Here is a 19,734-nt window from a genome sequence, read left to right as displayed (position 1 = left end):
CTAGAACAATAGGATCCAGAATGCAGCAGTCTGATTGGTCCTAAAACAATAGGATTCAGAATGCAGCAGTCTAATTGGTCCTAGAACAATAGGACCCAGAATGCAGCAGTCTGATTGGTCCTAGAACAATAGGACCCAGAATGCAGCAGTCTGATTGGTCCTAGAACAATAGGATTCAGAATGCAGCAGTCTGATTGGTCCTAGAACAATAGGATTCAGAATGCAGCAGTCTGATTGGTCCTAGAACAATAGGATTCAGAATGCAGCAGTCTAATTGGTCCACAGGAGCAACCCAATCCAGCTCCAGGTGGAAGTGAATCCGCAACCTGATTGGCCTACAGGAGAATCCCGGAATTAGCCAATCACCTGGGGCCCATTGTGTAAATAATGTATATAAGCAGACATTCTGGGGTAACTTCCATTCCTCCTCACCACTATGAGCTGAACAAAGAGCATGAAATCCACTCTCGACTCCGAGTATATTTCACACGTATAAAACAAATTCAGGTGCCGCTCAACAAACAGGCTGTCCACACAGGAACCCTCGGTTGCATTGAAACGGCATTTATTCCCACCCAAAATCCCACTTGGCTCTGCCTTAAGTAAAGGATTTTTGCAGGTTTCTGAACAGAGGCCGCCACTAACAGAGAAGGCGCTCTGTTTTCCTTCGAGAGACCAGAAATTCTTCCCACACCCCAAAACTCAGAACACAAAACACAGCCAAAGGGGTCAGTTGAAGAACTGCCTTAAATGGAGTGATGTGGCAGTTTTTTCGCTAAGCCAGGCACCCGGGGAGTCGGGAGAGGATCTCTCTCTGATGAATCACAATTCCCCCCACCCAAAAAAATACCACTGAGATTAACTCCTCGTGCCCTTCCCCCTGGGTTCCTGACTCAGGGCCATCCATCTGGAGACACAAGAATGGAGAGGGAGGATGATTTCATGAAGCAAAACCTTCCCTTCCAGTCACTGATGTAGATCCTGGGTACTAATTTTGTTTCAAATAACTAAGGCATTATTCCTTTACCCAGGAAAGCTGACTTAAGTGGTTTTCATAGATTAAGGAGATGTGAGTAACGTCGGCTGATGTGGCGCAATTCTGGACATCACAGCCCCAGAACTTGGAGACAGGGAGTTGCTCAGAGTGGGCAGGATGGGACCATTTGCCTGATTCACTGCACGAGTCGGTCTGCAAAGGATCGGGTGTAGGAAGTGGGGTTTAGTGCTTAGAGCATCAGAATATGCGGCGAACCATCCCAATATCTAAATGATGGGTTACAAATGTAATAAATAAATAGGTTTAGAAAACTTATTGTGTGAGATTGTATAGGGAAAAACACGGAATAACAGATACAATCTTGCTTAAAAAGTATATAGGAAGTGCAGTGTAAGCGATGGAAGTCAATCAATGAAATTTTATTATTGAGATATTTCTAGAATAAACTTGGGAGAAATTCTTCCAACTTTTCTTCTTCTTTTCTTCTCTTTGTTTTTCTTCTTTTTTCTTTCTCTTTTGTTCCTTTTTTCATGTATACGTGCTTATTTGAAATATATATGTATGTATTTGCAATATTTTGCAACAATTATGTTAAACAAACAATAAAAATGGAATAAATAAATAGAAAAGAAAAAAATAAACAGGACCTGGGAGAGACCAGGGTTCGAATTGCCGTGAAGCTCGCTGGGTGAACTTGGGGGTTCCTCCCTGACTCTTGGCCTCTTGGCCTGTGGCTGGGAGTTCCACAGGTTAATTGCATGCTGCGTGAAGGACTTCCTTTATTCTGTCCTTCACTGAATGTCCATGAGATCTAGCATGATGAGAGAGGGATAAAAAAACCTTTCTCCGGCCACTTTGACAATTCCCAGCAGCTCGGCGCCTCCCTTTATCAGATCAAGTAGCAAAGTTGATCCCACGAGCGCCTCTCCAAAGGGCCTGTTTTCTCCCACCATTGATGATCTGAAGGGAAAGTGGGGAGCCAGGCAAGGGAGGGAGAGACTCAGAATTCATCCTGGCCTCTGCTTTTGATTAATGCTCTTGTCTCCATTCCTGGCTTTTTATCATCCTCTCCAACATCGGGAAGTGATTTGTCAGCGGCAAAGCTGGGCTGGATGTCATTCCCTGAGCCTCCCAGCACGACTGTTGAGAGACAGCGGACAGCTGTGGGAAAAAGGGAGCGATGGGATTCACTGCAAGCTTTTTTTTCTTTTTTCTTTTTTGGGTGGGGGGCTGCCATGGGGCGGGCAGTGGGTGGGGGAGACCCAGCAGATAACAGCAAGGCCTGCTCTTTTTTCCCAGGCTCTTTCGAGACGCAAAAGTCAAGATGGCTTTGCTCTCCGACGAGGGCTCCCTAGACAACTGGGGTGGGATTGGCGCTGCCTTTTCTGCAAGGAAAGGGTAAAGCGTTCGGGGCTTTTCAGCTTAGCCGGAGGAAAGACTTCCAAGGGGAAAGACATGAAGGAGACTTACAAATCTGAGCAGAGAAAAATTACTTTTCTTCCAGGGCCGATAACGGCAGGGCAAACCAAACGAAGTCTTTCTTTATACAGGACCTTATAGGGCTGCCAAATTTCAAGAAGTAAAAAAACCAGGACACCCCAAAAGCTGCTGAGCTCTTTTTTAGGAAGACCCCCCCCCAAAAAAAACCCCTGTGATTTTTCAATTGACTTCCCTAAGATCCAGGACAAATCGCCTGGATTCCCTCGGACACCTATTATTATTACAGTCATACCTCGGGTTACAGATGCTTCAGGTTGCATTTTTTCGGGTTACGGACATGCCGAAACCTGGATTTACCAGAATGGGTTACTTCCGGGTTTTGGCGGCCGTGCATGCGCAGAAGCACTAAATTGCGCTTTGCTCATGTGCAGAAGCGCTGAATCGCAATCTGAGCGTGCGCAGACATGCCACTGTGGGTTGCGGATGCTGTGGGTTGCAAACGTGCAACCTGCATGGATCACGTTCGCAACCCGAGCGTCCACTGTATAATTATTATTCATTCATTCAACTTATTTTGTTGTTTAGTCATTTAGTCGTGTCCGGCGCTTCGTGACCCCCTGGACCAGAGCATGCCAGGCACTTCTGTCTTCCATTGCCTCCCGCAGTTTGGTCAAACTCATGTTCATAGCTTTGAGAACACTGTCCAACCATCTTGTCCTCTGTCATCCCCTTCTCCTTGTGCCCTCCATCTTTCCCAACACCAGGGTCTTTTCCAGGGAGTCTTCTCTTCTCATGAGGTGGCCAAAGTCTTGGAGCCTCAGCTTCAGGATCTGTCCTTCAAGTGAGCACTCAGGACTGATTTCCTTCAGAATGGAGAGGTTTGATCTTCTTGCAGTCCATGGGACTCTCAAGAGTCTCCTCCAGCACCATAATTCAAAAGCATCAATTCTTCGGCGATCAGCCTTCTTTGTGGTCCAGCTCTCACTTCCATACATCACTACTGGGAAAACCATAGCTTTAACTATATGGACCTTTCAACTTATACACCGCCCTATACCCGGAGATCTCAGGGCAGTTCACAAGAAGACCACAACATATAAAATCAAACCAAAAGCAATAACCCAATAACCCCACACCCAAAAAGCCACATTCTAAAAGGGTGTTGGGTGTCAATAAGATCAACCAAAGGTCTGGTTAAAAAGGAACCTTTTTGCCTGGCGCCTAGAGGTATATAACGAAGCACCAGGTGAATTTCCCTAGGGAGAGCATTCCACAGATGGGGAGCCACTGCAGAGAAGGCCCTGTTCTCGTGTTGCCACCCTCCGGACCTCTTGAGGAGGAGGCACACGAAGGAGGACCTCAGAAGATGATCTCAGGGTCTGGGTAGGTTCATATGGAAAGAGGTGGTCCTTGAGGTATTGCAGAACTGAGCCATTTAAGGCTCTATAGGTAAAAACCAGCACTTTGAATTGAGCCCGGAAACCAATTGGTAGCCAGTGCAGTCAGACCAGGATCGGTGTAAGATGCTCAAACTGTCTTGCAGTCCGTTGAGCAACATGGCCACTGAATTCTGCACTAGCTGAAGTTTCCGAACCATCTTCAGAGGCAGCTCTACATATAACGCATTGCAGTAAACTAACCTTGAGGTTACCAGAGCATAGACAACAGTAGTTAGGCTATCCCTGTCCTGATAGGGGCATAGCTGGGCCACCCACCAAAGCTGATCAATTCTGCCTTTGAAATCCCGGTAAGGGATTAGGTCCAGTCATGGCCGACTCTGGGGTTGCAGCGCTCATCTCACTTTATTGGCCGAGGGAGCCGGTGTACAGCTTCCAGGTCTTGTGCCCAGCATAACTAAGTCACTTCTGGCGAACCAGAGCAGCGTACGGAAACGCTGTTTACCTTCCCGCCAGAGAAGGTACTTGCACTTTAACATGCTTTCGAACTGCTAGGTTTGCAGGATTTTCAAGGGTGCCTGGTCTCAATTTGCAGGCATCAGATGTGCCGTGTTGGTGGGAGGAGAGCTTCGGATGCAGCGCTCCTCATCTATATTTCTTTCTCAAAAACCAGAGGGGTGTTTGTGGCAATTTAGATCGGGTCTGTGGGATGGAAGGGAGAGAGTTAGCTTGTTGCCTCTGCGACACGGCTTGACTGCAGAACGGACAACTTCGCAGGGTTGTGGGCTCTCCAAAGCCCACCTTCCCAGCAGCTTAAACATCACCATCTAGAGTTGAACTGGGGCAATGCAATCCTGGCGCATAGGCGGGGCCTTGGACCGGTTGGGCAAGAGGAGTGGAGACCAGCAGTAGGGGGCGCCAGAGCCAACGACAGGTAGAGCCACCCACTGAGAGGTTTAAGTCAAGGTCGATGCGGCACTGCCCTCATGGACCAGCCTCCTATTCTGGGGTGTTTGCGTGGAAAGAGGGAGCTCTGGGGAGGACCAAATCTCTGAGGCATCTTCGGCAAGCTTGCACCCCCCACTCTTCCCCATCCGGCTTGCAGAGTGGTACGCTCAGAAACAGAGGTCATCTAGGGGTCCTGCGATTCTATGGTTCTGTGATCTCCTTCCTCTCTTGTCTTCTCCTGGCTACTTCGGAGAGAGCGAGAGATAGAGCCGCAACAAACTCTCCAACCTTGGCAGCGCTTTGCAAACTCAAGTCTATCTCCCAAACACTTCCTGCCTCGGCTGAGCTCCAAGCTAAGCGAGATTTTTCAGCAGGGGTGCTGGCAGCCGCCTTGAGCATTAGCAGAGTCTCGACTCTGTTTGTTTTTCTCTGCTTTCCTCCTTGCCTCTCCCTCCGTGACAAACCGCCCCCCCACCCAGCCCGTCGACAAATCCATTTATGTATAAAAGAAATGAAATAACATTCCAGAATGTGCAGCGAGTGGAGGTTGTCGGGGACCAGAGGACACTGCGGTCCAGGAGAGAGCAGCATCTTTGGCTGCAGGGCAAGACCCAAAACACCTCCAGAAATTGTTTCAGAGGGACAGAAGTGATCACAAACGTGAAAACTGCGCAAAGACCTCACTCGGATCAGAAGGTGCTAGGTTTGGAAACGGAAGTTTAGGCTTAGAATTTTGTTGCTATTAATTTCACCTCCCTGGTAATGTTTTTCCTAAACATTCGTATTGATGGTTACTGGAAACTGGCCTAGAAAGCTCAGCTAGAAATTATGATGATTATTAGTCCTCACAAAAGCGATCAAAAACATACACCACTGAAACACCACAAGCAATTGCAAAAAACCCATCCAATAAAAACCGTTGGGGGGAAAACCCCACACCCATACAAACAAAACACAGATCTCTAAAAGAGGCCACAAATACCTGAAACCCTTCAAGTGAAAAGCCAAAATCCTGTGTAAAAAAGGAGAGCTTTTCCCTTGCACCAAAAAGAGAGGGAAAGATATCCTCTATGGGGAAAGCATTCCATAAGCAGGGAGCTACCACTGAAAAGGCCCTGTTTTCGTGTTGCCAGCCTCTGGGCACACAGAGAAGGGCCTCAGGGGAAAATGCAGGGTCCGGGTCACTTCCTGGGGGGAAAGGCAGTCCTTGAAATATTGGGGTCCCGGTCCGCCAAAGGCTTCGGAGGTCAAAGCCAGCACTTTGAATGGAACCCAGAAACCAAAGGTTTCATCCACATTCCTGCTTGCCCTGTGCCTAGACAAGCATGGGGTCAAAGCAGTTTCACCTTTGCTCATCCGCTTTCCCCTAGAAAACCTGCTCTTTAGCGCTAAATCGGAACAAACAGCAATCCAAGGAAAAACCCTTCCGTTTGTTCCGATTCAGCACTCCACCGCAAGTTCCCCGGCGGGACAAACATCAGTGTTGATAAGCCCTAAAACTAAAACACAGTGAGATGAACCACTCTGTGAGTTTGGCGGCTCCTTCTCAGATAGCTGAGAGCTAAGGTCTTGCAAAGTGCACCAAGCAGGGCAGAGTCATCCAACAGGGAGAAAGGAAAGGAAGGAGATGCACAATTGTTCTATTGGGAAGCTGAACAGTATTCCTGGGCTGTTAGCACTTTGCACAAGAGAGATCGAAGCTATGCATAATAGCCCAGGATGGAAGTGAGAGCTGGACCATAAAGAAGGCTGATCGCCGAAGAATGGATGCTTTTGAATTCTGGTGCTGGAGGAGACTCTTGAGAGTCCCATGGACTGCAAGAAGATCAAACATATCCATTCTGAAGGAAATCAGCCCTGAGTGCTCACTGGAAGGACAGATCCTGAAGCTGAGGCTCCAAGACTTTGGCCACCTCATGAGAAGAGAAGACTCCCTGGAAAAGACCCTGATGTTGGGAAAGATGGAGGGCACAAGGAGAAGGGGACTATAGAGGACGAGATGGTGGGACAGTGTTCTCGAAGCTACCAACATGAGTTTGACCAAACTGCGGGAGGCAGTGGAAGACAGGAGTGCCTGGCGTGCTCTGGTCCAGGGGGTCACGAAGCGTCGGACACGACTAAACGACTAAACAACAACAAATACCTGAAGGAGCGTCTCCACCCCCATCGTTCTGCCCGGACACTGAGGTCCAGCTCTGAGGGCCTTCTGGTGGTTCCCTCCCTGCGAGAAGTGAAGTTACAGGGAACCAGGCAGAGGGCCTTCTCAGTGGTGGCGCCCGCTCTGTGGAACACCCTCCCATCAGATGTCAAGGAAATAGACAACTAACTGACTTTTAGAAGGCATTTGAAGGCAGCCCTGTTTAAGGAAGCTTTTAATGTTTGATGTTTTGTTTTATTTTTAATCTTTTGTTGGAAGCCGATGGGCAGGATATTATTATTATTATTATTATTATTAATGCATATTTAAGCTGGCAAAAGGATGGCGAATCTGTTCTTGCTCATCTGGTCTTTGTTGCAATGGTGCTGCGATTACAGGGTTGCGTCATTCGAGCTGCAGATTTTAAGACCTGCCCTTTGTGTCGCCAAAGCTGTTTACTGTGGTTGTCCTGTTTGCAAAGAAAAGCTCGGACAGGCTGACCACAATGTTTGCGAGCGAGAACTGCATTGCTGGTGTTTCCAGCTCAACTGCTGGTGTTTAGTCTGATTATGACTCCAGCTCAAGAAAATGTGTTTACTTTAACTCTTGGCACGTTTCGTCCCATCTAAACCCCGTGGACCCAAACAGCAGAGGTTGCACAAGCCGCCCTTAGATTTGAGCAAAGAATTCCCGCCAGCCCCTCTGTAACAAAAGCAGGAACCCAAATGCTCGGTGCACGGAGGGAAGCCATTCGAGGGAACACCGGGAGCGAACTGGTGCCCACGGTCAGCGGCAGCCATTTTGAAAAAAGTTCTCATAAGAGACGCCCCATGCCAAGTGTAATAAACGAAAAGCTGCCCTTATTCCCTTATGGGGGACACAAGAGCCCTTACAGAGTCCTTTGCAGGTTCTCCATCGGTCGGAGAAAATAACAGAGGCCAACCAGAGAATATTGAGAAGCAAAGCAGCTCGTAAGCTTGATCTTTATTGAACGGTTGCAACAGGGTGCTCCCCCCACACGCAGGAGGACGGAGGAAGACCCAAACCAAGGTGTGCCTGCCCTTATATAGACATTTTAAATTGCCCGCCCTGGAGTCCAAGACCACCCCCAGATACATCATACCTACGTCACAGAAAGGGGTGTAGCTCAAGACCACCACCCCAAGACACATCATACCTACATCACAGAAAGGGGCGGTCTACAACAGAAATCTGAGTGCATTGTTTATCTCCTGTCTGGCAGGTTACCTGTTAATGCTTACTTGACTGGATACCCTGGGGAGCCTAGCCAGTCTTTTGTAATGATAAATACTTAGTTCCTGAGCCAGGTCACAGACTCACCCTATTCATACACAGACATACCCTTAAGACAGGATTTGTGAAGGAAAAAGACAATGGGGAGGCTTTTCCATTTTCCTTGACCTTGCAGAGAAAACATTTGGTCAGTTTGGGAGTCAAAGTGGTTTCAGGGCTGTTTTCCTGTGCTGCTCCAGACATGTGGTCCACATATCTATGTAATTCATGGAAAGGAGAGCTATCGATGGCTACTACCCAGGATGACTGTGCTCTGCTTCCACGGAGGCCTAAGAAGAAACTTCGGATCAGGCCCATGGCCCATCTGGTCCAAGATCCTGTTCTTGCAGTGGCCAATCGGATGCCCCAATGAGAAACCCGCAATCAGGATTCGAACACGAGACCCCTCCTGTGGTTTCCAGAAACTGCTCTTCAGAAGCATCACTGCCTCTGGCTGTTGGAGGGACAACATAGCTGCTGGAAACCACAAGAGGGGGGAGAGGGCTCTTGTATTCGAATCCTGATTGCTGGTTTCCCATTGGAGCATCCGATTGGCCCCCATGAGAACCGGATCCTGGACTACATTGGCTGTTGGCTTGATCCAGCAAGGCTCTTCTTAGGTTCTTCGTTTTGTTCCACCCTTCAAGTCTCCCGGGTTTTCATTTATGCAGCAACCCTTATATTGCAGTTCTTGGAAGACAAAAGCAATTTTATGGTGCATTTCAAAGCCAAAAAACTGATCGCATAGTCAGAGAGAACCCGTGCATTTAATGGGGGGTTGGGGGGGTCAGGCTGGGACATCAGCAACAGCTTTGGGCTGAAATCCTAGGCACATCTGGGGCTGGGAGTAGGTCCCACTGAACTCAGTAATGCTTACTTCTTAGAAGACACGAATTGGATTGCTCTGTTGCTGTTGTTTTCTAAATAGAAGGGAGGGGTATTTTTAGTGGGGGAGACCTAGATCTTACGATTTTTATCATTTTTACAACCTTGTCAGATGACCCCTTTTGTGAGTTTGCATTTCTGTTTAGTTAAAAGTCTTCTGTCTGATATTATTTGTTACGCTATTTTTGGTTTTAATCGGAATTACATATACTGCACAGATATATATTTGAGTTTGCAGCATAGAAATTAATCAATGCCAATAGGAATAGCTACGACTGCAGCTATACAGGGCTGGCCCAAGCCAAACAGCTGGATTTGGATTTGGGAATGGGTGTAATTTCATCCCTGGAGGCAGAAAAGTCTGGGGAGGGCCAAGGAATGGAAACAAAACCTCATTGTAATGTAATTAGTCACTTCTCTCTGTCTCTCTATGCTTTTTTAAAAAACTCTTTTATAACTTGGTTCCTCCCTTTCTATCTATTTAACTCTTGTCACCCAGAGCCCTGTGTCTTAATTATCCCCATTTTACAGAAGGGCTACTCCATGGGTAGGCAAACTAAGGCCCAGGGACCGGATCCGGCCCAATTGCCTTCTCAATCCGGCCCGCAGATGGTCCGGGAATCAGTGTGTTTTCACATGAGTAGAATGTGTGCTTTTATTTAAAATGCATCTCTGGGTTATTTGTGCGGCATAGGAATTTGTTCATTTCCCCCCCCAAAAAATATAGTCCGGCCCCCCACAAGGTCTGAGTGACAGTGAACCGGCCCCCTGCTGAAAAGGTTTGCTGACCTCTGGCTCCTCAAACAGACCCAGAGGAAAACATGCTATCAACTGTGAAGATCGATTATGCACATTTCCAAAGATTGCTGGCGTTTGCATATCTTAAAATCATAGAATTGTGGGGTTGGAAGGGACCCTATAGATCATCTAGTCCAACCCTCTGCAATGCAGGAAAATGCAGCTGTTGCCTACGAGCAGAGCCGGATTTGGGTTTCATGAGGCCCTCAGCTACTAAAGGTAATGGGGCCCTTTATATGTCCAGCTGTCCTTTGTCAACAAGAAATTGTCACTGTTTTCTGTGTTGAATATATGCTACAGTGGTTGGTACCTCTGGTTGTGAATGGGATCCTTTCAAAGCCACTTCACAACTTGAGAGGAACGCAACCCACGTCTGCGCATGCACGGGTCACGATTCTCCACTTCTGCGCATGCACATGACGTCATTTTGCACGTCTGCGCATGCACGAGCGGCGTAACCCTTTCTAGTACTTCTGTGTCGCCACGGGATGCAACGTGAACCGAACATAACAAGAGGTATGACTGTATATAGTAATTTATGGACCTACAGTAATAGGTATCTAAAGCCATTTGCACACATTGCCCTGCAACCAGTCCATGCAGAATGTAGGCACCCTATACTAAGAAAGGAGCAAACCAGTGATATTTGAGGGAGCAGGCTAGCAGGCGGGGCCCATTACATACATCATAGGAGCCTATACAACACAAAACACTGTTGCTGTATGTAGGATTTATTGTATTATTTTTTTAACTTATATTTTGGAAATGTACATCCAGGTTTTTTCCTTTTCATTTTTTTGGGGGGCGCCAAGAGAGTGGGGCCCCAAGCTACAGCTTGTTTAGCTTATACCTAAATCCAGCACTGGAACGCCTAGGGCTTGCCAATCAGAAGGTCGGCGGTTTGAATCCCCGTGACGGAGTGAGCTCCCGTTGCTCAGTCCCTGCTCCTGCCAACCTAGCAGTTCGAAAGCACCTCAAAGTGCAAATAGATAAATAGGTACCACTCCAGCGGGAAGGTAAACGGCGTTTCCGTGCGCTGCTCTGGTTCGCCAGAAGTGGCTTAGTCATGCTGGCCACATGACCCGGAAGCTGTACACCGGCTCCCTCGGCCAGTAAAGCGAGATGAGCGCCGCAACCCCAGAGTCATCTGCAACTGGACCTAACAGTCAGGGGTCCCTTTACCTTTACCTTAAATCCAGCACTGCCTATGGGGTTCGAACCTGCAACCTTGACTTAATCAGCATCATGCTTGAACCAACTGATCTATCCAACTGAGCTTGATCATGCAGTGGTTACGATTTCCATAGCAAGCCCCACTGTTCTTCATCTTTGGAGCTGGCATCTGAAAATGTGTTGAAAGGGAGCATTCTTTAAAAAAACCCTAAAGCCCTAACTTGGGGTCCCCTTGATTTGCAGGGCCTCAGAAATAGAAATTCCAGCATGCAGTTATCATGCTACTGTTGCAAAACGAGCAAGGCCATAGTAAGCAAACAAACAAAGCAACTGTTACAAGACAGTGAGGCCATAGTAGACCGACAAACAAAGAAACCTTCAAAAGGAGAAACATGGAATCTTAGAGCCTGATTGGATAAGAATGTAGAGTTTCACTCTCTGGTTATTTGCATAGTCTATAAAAAGTGGGCGCACCCTGATTGGGGTGTGCAGATTGCAATGTATTGCTCTGCACCATTTGATTTGCATATGCGAATCAAATAAACTCTGCTTTAAACCTGAATTAGGGGACGCGGGTGGCGCTGTGGGTAAAAGCCTCAGCGCCTAGGGCTTGCCGATCGAAAGGTCGGCGGTTCGAATCCCCGCGGCGGGGTGCGCTCCCGTTGCTCGGTCCCAGCACCTGCCAACCTAGCAGTTCGAAAGCACCCCCGGGTGCAAGTAGATAAATAGGGACCGCTTTCTAGCGGGAAGGTAAATGGCGTTTCCGTGTGCGGCTCTGGCTTGCCAGAGCAGCGATGTCACGCTGGCCACGTGACCCGGAAGTGTCCTCGGACAGCGCTGGCCCCCGGCCTCTTGAGTGAGATGGGCGCACAACCCCAGAGTCTGGCAAGACTGGCCCGTACGGGCAGGGGTACCTTTACCTTTACCTTTAAACCTGAATTGGTGTTTGCCTCCCGGTGTCCAGTCCGTGCTCCAGAAGTATCCAAGTCACATGCGGTCCAACATTTCTGCAATACAGCTCCTGTCAGCTCCCGCTAGCATGGATATCGTCGAAGCACAGATGCAGACTGACCACAGCAAAGCAACAAGTTGACTCATTGCTCCTTCCTTTCCTCAGAAGAGAAAACCACATTCTTTTCCAGTGGCACATACTGCAACTTCTTCAAGTTCCACCTGGTCCTGGTTCTCTCCTCCCCACCCAAGAGACCCCCCCTTTCCCTGGCTGCAAATTCCCCTCAGTTTACAGGACCTGGCTGTGCCCCGACGGCAGAAACTCAAGCGAGCCTGTCAAACTCTCTCTTTCCTTGTGAGCTCAACTTCCTCCCCAAATCAAAACCAGCTCCGTTTTTGTATGTTTTCACAACCGTTCGTTTCGACGGGACTGCAGTTGGCGGCCAAAAGGGAAGGTGATCCGGGGCGGCGGTGGCAAGGCGGGTTCCGGGCAGATTCCAGTTCAGATGGTTAATCTTGCAAATCAAGGCTTTGCCAACCCGGCGCCCTTCAGATCTGCAGGGCTGCAGGTTGGGGGAGGCAACTGCAATGTCTCTCTTCATTTCACACCCTAGTGATTACAGTGGTACCTTGGGTTAAGTACTTAATTCGTTCCGGAGGTCCATTCTTAACCTGAAACTGTTCTTAACCTGAAGCACCACTTTAGCTAATGGGGCCTCCTGCTGCCGCCGCGCCGCCGGAGCATGATTTCTGTTCTCATCCTGAAGCAAAGTTCTTAACCCGATGCACTATTTCTGGGTTACCTGAGTCTGTAACCTGAAGCATATGTAACCCGAGGTACCACTGTAATCTGTTACGTCTTTTAAGTGCCCAGCGATGCTCTGATGTCCTGGCAACTGCCTTGGCAAGACACTCCCGAGAGTTATAAGAGGAACTTTTTCTTTTTGAAAACACCGATATGCATCAGGCCCAAATGGCCCATCTAGTCCAGGGTCCTGTTCTCACTGTGGCCAATCAGACGGCCATTATGGGAAAGCAGCAAACCTGGTCCAAGCCGCAAAGCAACTCTCTGCTCCTGTGATTTCCAGGCCCTGGCATTCAGAAACACTGCTGCCTCGGATTGTGGAGCCACAGCTGAGCCACAATGGCTTGTAGCCATCGAGAGACTCATCCTCCATGAATTTGTTTGATCTTCTAAAGCCATCCAACCTCTGCTTCTGTTATGTACTGAGTTGAATAGGATCCAAAATGCAGCAGTCTGATTGGTCCTAGAACAATAGGATTCAGAATGCAGCAGTCTGATTGGTCCTAGAACAATGCAGCAGTATGATTGGTCTGCAGGAGCCACCCAATCCAGCTCCAGATGGAAGTGAATCCACAACCTGATTGGCCTACAGGAGAATCCCAGAATTAGCCAATCACGTGCAGCCCATTGTGTAAATAATGTATATAAAGCAGATACTTTGGGGGAACTTTCATTCCTTCTCACCACTATGAGCTGAATAAAGAGCATGAAATCCACTCTCCACTTGGAGTATATTTCAGCTTCCTTTGAGAGAAGATCCCACAGTTTAACACTGCATTATGGGAAGACAATAATGCCACTTGCACCACAAAGAACTCATAACCCACCTACTTTCAGCAGCCAGAAGCATCATAGCCAGGCACGGGAGAGACCTGTCAGGAGTAAGCATTGACCAATGGTACCGAATAGTATGGGGAACAGCCCTACTAGAAAAATTAACCAATAAATTGAAACTCACACGGGGACAAATAGAAGAAGACGCCTTCACCCCGGTATGGCTCCCCTTTATCACACACACAGCCCAACAAGACAATGACAATAATCCACCAACAGCATACAAATCAATATGGCTAACCTGATCCAAAACACCCACCCACCTCACTCACACATGAAAACAAAGGCCACCACAGCCAACCACAAACGAACAACCACACCCTAGGCCAACCCCAACCTCTCTCACCACCAAAGGAACACAAGCGAACAGCAGAGAACCTGCCCAAGCAACGCTGACACCAAACCCTACATATATTAAGGAAAATAGAAACATCGCCACCCGACCCCACCCCCACCCATCTTCCACCCCTCCACCTCTTTCCCCCTTTTCTTCCTAATGTCTCAACAAATGAAACTGATTTGTAAAAATGTTACGGGGGGGGGGGAATACGAGAGAGAGAGATTGCAAACACTTTTGTAAATCAAGAAAATGTTTAATAAAAAATAATTAAACAAAAAACCCGCTGCATTATGGGGGCAAAGTTTGTGTCGTCTGCCCCAGAAGCTCCAAAATTCAAGAGTGTTACAACAGAAGGGAGAAAAACTTCTCCTTATCCATCATTTTGCAAGCTTCCATCACACTTCAGTTGAGATCAAGTTGAGATCACCCTCAGGGTCTCTTCTACCACGATAATTCTAGGATTTTCCTCTTAACTTGCCGTTTCTCTAAACCAGGGCTTGGGCCGGTTCACGGTCCCGCAGACGCACGCATGCGCAAACGCTATTTCCGGTGCGGAGGAGGCGTGCGCAGCTTCCCATTGGCTGCAGGAGCTTCCTGCAGCCAATGGGAAGCCGGCCAGCGTCGCGGAATGTGGTCCCCGCTCTGCTCCGTGGTGCGCAGGAGCCAACCAAGCAGGTGGAGGGGGTCCGTGGGCTGGTTAAATGACCCCCCATGGGCCACTTGTGGCCCACGGGCCTTAGGTTGCCGACCCCTGCTCTAAACTTAAAAGGGCCCCAAGGCTTCAGTGCTTTCCTCAAAGGGGATTCGCTCCATCTCTGCAGCAACGCAACCCGTGGCTCCGCCCTCGTTTCTCTCTAGCCCCGCCCAAAATCAACATGGCAGAGCAAAGGACAATATGGCAATATGAGTGGACTTTCTGTGCCCTTACCAAAGCAAAGAGACTGATACTGATGAATTGGAAAAATAAAAATGCGGCTCCCTTCCACAGGCTTGCCATGGACAAATTCAATGATATTTGGAATCCATTCTTACAAATACTGTAATGGGTTAAGATCTGGTGAAGTACAATAACAATCTTGTAAAATATACAGTTTTGGGGGGGGGGGTTCCCCTTCCGCCTTTATTTTCCCTTCTACACAGGTTCTGTTTCTCCTATTCCTTTTCTCTCTTTTTGTTTACGTTGCAAAATGTTTAGTGCACACATAGTTATGTACTTTTTGAACTTTCAATAAAGATGTTTTTTTTAAAAATTAAACCCATGGCGGAAGCCCCTGAGAAGTTAGTCCATGAGGAATTGGATCCGTCGGGGCGAAAAGGACTCCCATCCTCAGTTTGGAAAATGGGCATTGACTACAATATTACATGAGCACTGTTCCACAGCATTTGATATTTTCATTTACATACATTCATTCAAAATAAGATGGGTTTATGAAGCAATTCTATATCCTCCCACCACGCTGACGAAGAATTCTACAAAACAGTAGTCAATATCCGGAATCACTGTTCAGTGTTGGACATCATATTTGCTGAATACACAAAGCTTCACAGCTTGTCTATCATCGTACAAAGTCTGGTGCCTCACTTCATTTAAAGATTTTCAGAGACTTTGAGACTAAAGATTTCATTTTGTACTTGCTATGGTCTGAAGGAATTCTATAAAGATTGTCTGTTGTGTATGTACATGGTCATCGTGTTGCCTAGACATTGCTGATGAAAAATGGGCAAGCCTACCACCTGTGAATTTGTCAGGGGTTAAACTGTGGAACTGCCTGCCACAGGATGCAGTGATGGGCACCAGGCTGGAGGGCTGGAAAAAGCATTTGACAGATTTATGGAAGAGAGGAGGCAGGAATGCTTCTGAATAACAGCTGCTAGAAGTCACAGGAGGAGAAAGGGGTCTTGTGTTCAAATCCTGCATGTTGGTTTCCCTTTGGCCACTGTGAGAACAGGATTGGGACCAGGTGGGCCCTTGGTCTGATCTTATCCTTTCAGGAAGCCAGAGAAACTGCCCTGGCAAAGCCCACCAATGTCCCAGCCCAGACTCAGCAGGAATTCATCTCTGCTCCAGCCGAGGGCTCAACTTTCCGCAAGGAACATGTGCGCTCCTGCTGAGAGCTCTGAGCCGTGGCTCAAATCAAAAGGAGCCGGTGTTTTTGCAACAGGGTGTTACAGCAAGGTATGTCGGGCGAGCCAGCCATTTCTGGAAGCTCTGGTGTCACGTCCTGGGCCGGAACACTTTAAAAAAAAAATACCAACTTTGCATTCCCCGAAACACACCCTTGGCAGCACATTTTTAAGACTGCAAGAAGGGCCTTTGCTGGATCAGGCCAATGGCCCATCTAGTCCAGCATCCTGTTCTCACAGTGGCCACCCAGATGTCTGCAAGCAGGATTCGAACACAGGACCACTCTGCCCTTTGCCCCTTTCATCCCCGGCAAGGAGCAGAACAAACTCCGCAAGGGACACAACTCCTCTCCCGTTGGCGCACTGTATTCAGAGCTCCGGCATTTCTGGGTGCAGGATCTTGACCCTCTGGGAGTTCCTAGTAAGTGGGCTCTTTGACAGGCACGTAATACTTACTGGTTCCTTTCCAGCACCAAAATGAGATCCTTGCCTTCCACGGTCACCGCCACCTCTCCACGGGCAGGAAATGGAGTCTGCAGAAGAGAGAGAGGAGGAGAGATATCAGCTCACACCGAACACCTTTTCTGATGCCAGCTTCCAGCAAGTTCCCCAATTCCGGGCAAAGGAGGAGAAGCCTCTGCCAGCCAGGTAGCCCCCTGATGCCAGCACACCTGACACAGAAGGAAAGGAGGAAGAGATTTGGGTGTCAGCTGCCCGGAACAGACAGTGTGCCCCAGATCTCTAGATGACCTCCCCTAGCAATGACACAAGAGGCAAAATGTCACAGGAGGTAAGTACCCAAAGGGATAATTCCTGCAGCAAAGAATATCAGTCCACTGGCACCCAGGTACAATGAATCAAAGAACTGTAGACCCGCACGCACGGGTCGCAATTCGCAGCTTCTGCACATGCGCGGGACATCATTTTGCGCCTCTGCGCATGCGCAAGCGGCGAAACCCGGAAGTAACCCTTTCCGGTACTTCCGGGTCGCTGCGGGACGCAACCTGAAAATGCGCAACCTGAAGCAAACATAACATGAGGTATGACAACTCAGCGGCATGCATGTTTATTGCATGTTGCTTTAAAAGACCCTGATTTGGGTCAGAGGGGCTGCCGTGCACCTAACGGGTCGCCATGCAGATCCAGCATGCTGCAATTTGGGGAGAGATGATGCCTTCCTATGTTTTTCACTGAAGACCAACAGGAGCTACTCGTCGAAGGTCGCGCAAGGTCAGTGTGTTGGAAAGAAACAAGCGAGTCTCTCTCTCTCTCTCTCTCTCTCTCTCTCTCTCTCTCTCTCTCTCTCTTGTGCACCCGCACACTTCTCTAATGAAAAGGGTGCCCAACCCTTCGCTGCTTCCTGCGCTACCTCCGGGTGACTGCAGAACGCATCACCCCAGCCGAGACTGAAAACAGGCCCTTCGGCTTCCAGGCACCAGATGACAAACAGGTGTTTAAAAATAAAAAATAACTGCGAGAGGAGAAAGGACTGAGTCAGCCTCGCAAGGCACGCCAAGCGTCTGGCAGCCCAGGCTGGCCTGCGGAAGAGTTTTCACAGGAAAGAGAGGGGGGGGGGAGAGGGAGAAGGCCCAGGAGCAAGGTTTTTCCAGTGCGGAGAAACAGCCAATGTGGTTTTATCACGGCCTAGGACCCTCGTACCTACAGGACCGCCTCTCCTGGTCTGCCCCGCGGAAGACCTTAAGGTCCACAAATAGCAACACCCTAGAGGTCCCGGGCCCTAAGGAAGTCAGATTAGCCTCAACCAGAGGCAGGGCCTTTTCAACACTGGCCCCGGCCTGGTGGAACGCTCTGTCTCATGAGATCAGGGCCCTGCAGGATCTGATTTCTTTCCGCAGGGCCTGTAAGACCGAGTTGTTCCGCCTGGCCTTTGGCTTGCAATCAACTTGATCCCCTTCCCCTCTTTTCCTTTTTCCTTTCTCCTTCTGTGATGGAACTCCTATTTCAATCAATTGTTTTTATATTGGGTGTTAGCCGCCCTGTGCCCAGTCTTGGCTGGGGAGGGCAGGGTATAAATAAAATTATTATTATTATTTATTATTATTATTATTATTATTATTATTATTATTATTATTATTATACTGTGCATCCCTTGCGAAGAAAGCCCTTCTTCATGCAGCACGGTTAAACTACGGAACTCACTTCCTCCAGAGGCAAAGATGGCCACCAAGCTAGATGGTTTTACAAGGGGATTAGATCAATTGATGGTTATTGACAGCTATCAGTCATGACGGCCCTAGCCGGAGGCAGCAATCCTTCCATTACCAATTGCTGGAAATCTGGTCGCTCCCAGGTCCAAGTCGGACACTCCAACCACTGCGCGGTGCTGCCTCTCAAAATGCCAGCCACTCAAAATGCATACACACAAATACACATTGCACAAACACACACAGAGAGACAGGGAGAAAGCCACTGAGCCCTGCCCTTCGGAATCAGATGCGCCTCAGAAAACGACACTGAATTCACTCTCGCCACCCCATTCCTGGCATAACAGAGCCCTCCATGTCACCCTTGGCATTTAGCCCTGCTGGCGACGTTCCACTCCTGTCCCTTACGGCAGTGCGAGTCCTGCAACCGCCCTAGATCTCCACCACCAACGCTGGGGATTTTTCACGCCTCCAAGAGTTAAATCTGTCCCTGGCAGAAGGCGGCCCCTTTTCCGCAGGGTGAAGCCAAAGAAAAGCAAAAATGGAAGCAATTATCGGTCACTTATCTAAGCCCTGAGCTCAAGTCCAAGCCAAGCTGACCTTGAGACTGCAAGGGAGAGGGAAGGATGAAGTCGTTTGCACACACACACACACACTCGCACAGTCTCACTCGTGCGCGGACACTGATTTCCCAGAATCCTCTGGGCTCTCGCGCTCAGAGACGTGAATTGCAGAGAGCCTAGGGAAACGGCGTTCAGGACTTTTTAGTTTAGAGGGAAAGGCGGGGAAGAGATCACAAGGTCAATGTTTATAAAGTTTTCCACGGCATGGAAAAACAGAGAGCGAAAGGGTTTCCTCCTTCTCTCTTAACGTTACAACTTGTGGACCCTCGGGACTCAGCTACATTAGTCAAAAAGGTGTTTTAAATGCGTTGTAAACATGCAACAGCAGATGGCGATGGAGAGCAAAAAAATTATGCAATTTTTCCATATTGGTTTTTTTCTTCTTTTGTTATAACGGTTTAATTTCTGACTTATTTACAGTGTGTGTGTTTTTCCTGCATGTAGATCCACCCTTGGTAAAGCTGATTGTTGAAATATTCAGGAAAGAAGACTTAAACTATGAGTTAAACCAGGCCTAGGCAACCTTTGGCCCTCCAGATGTTTTGGGACCACAACTCCCATGATCCCTAGCTAACAGGACCAGTGGTCAGGGATGATGGGAATTGTAGGTCAAAACATCTGGCGGGCCAAAGGTTGCCTAGGCCTGAGTTAAACTATGGAACTCCCTCCCACGGAGCTATTGATGGCGACTAGACATGATGGCTCCGTTCTGCCTCCACAGGCAGTGAGGAGAGATGCAAATGGCATAATTTAATGCCTTGGCACGTCTTTTCGGACTGAAAACTGTAGTGCAAAATGTGAACAAGTGTGAATTGCAGGCTCTT

General features: G+C 48.4%; 1 protein-coding gene across 2 annotated transcripts in view; it reads right to left on the bottom strand.

Moving 5' to 3' along the window:
• Positions 1-19,734, bottom strand: part of ADAM33 (ADAM metallopeptidase domain 33) — an 87,656-nt gene that overhangs the window by 52,312 nt on the left and 15,610 nt on the right. Inside the window, exon 3 of one of the 2 annotated variants that reach the window (XM_028744300.2) lies at positions 16,579-16,655. In XM_028744300.2, the coding sequence (XP_028600133.2) occupies positions 16,579-16,655 (77 nt within the window). Of the gene's footprint in view, positions 1-11,994; positions 12,014-16,578; positions 16,656-19,734 lie in introns of those variants that run through there. The other variant, XM_077933718.1, reaches the window with a different exon arrangement.

Source organism: Podarcis muralis, chromosome 9 (genome assembly GCF_964188315.1).
Source record: "Podarcis muralis chromosome 9, rPodMur119.hap1.1, whole genome shotgun sequence".
Lineage (NCBI taxonomy): Eukaryota > Metazoa > Chordata > Lepidosauria > Squamata > Lacertidae > Podarcis > Podarcis muralis.
Note: the sequence above shows the minus strand (reverse complement) of the source record. Positions and strands in the feature narration are given on the sequence as shown.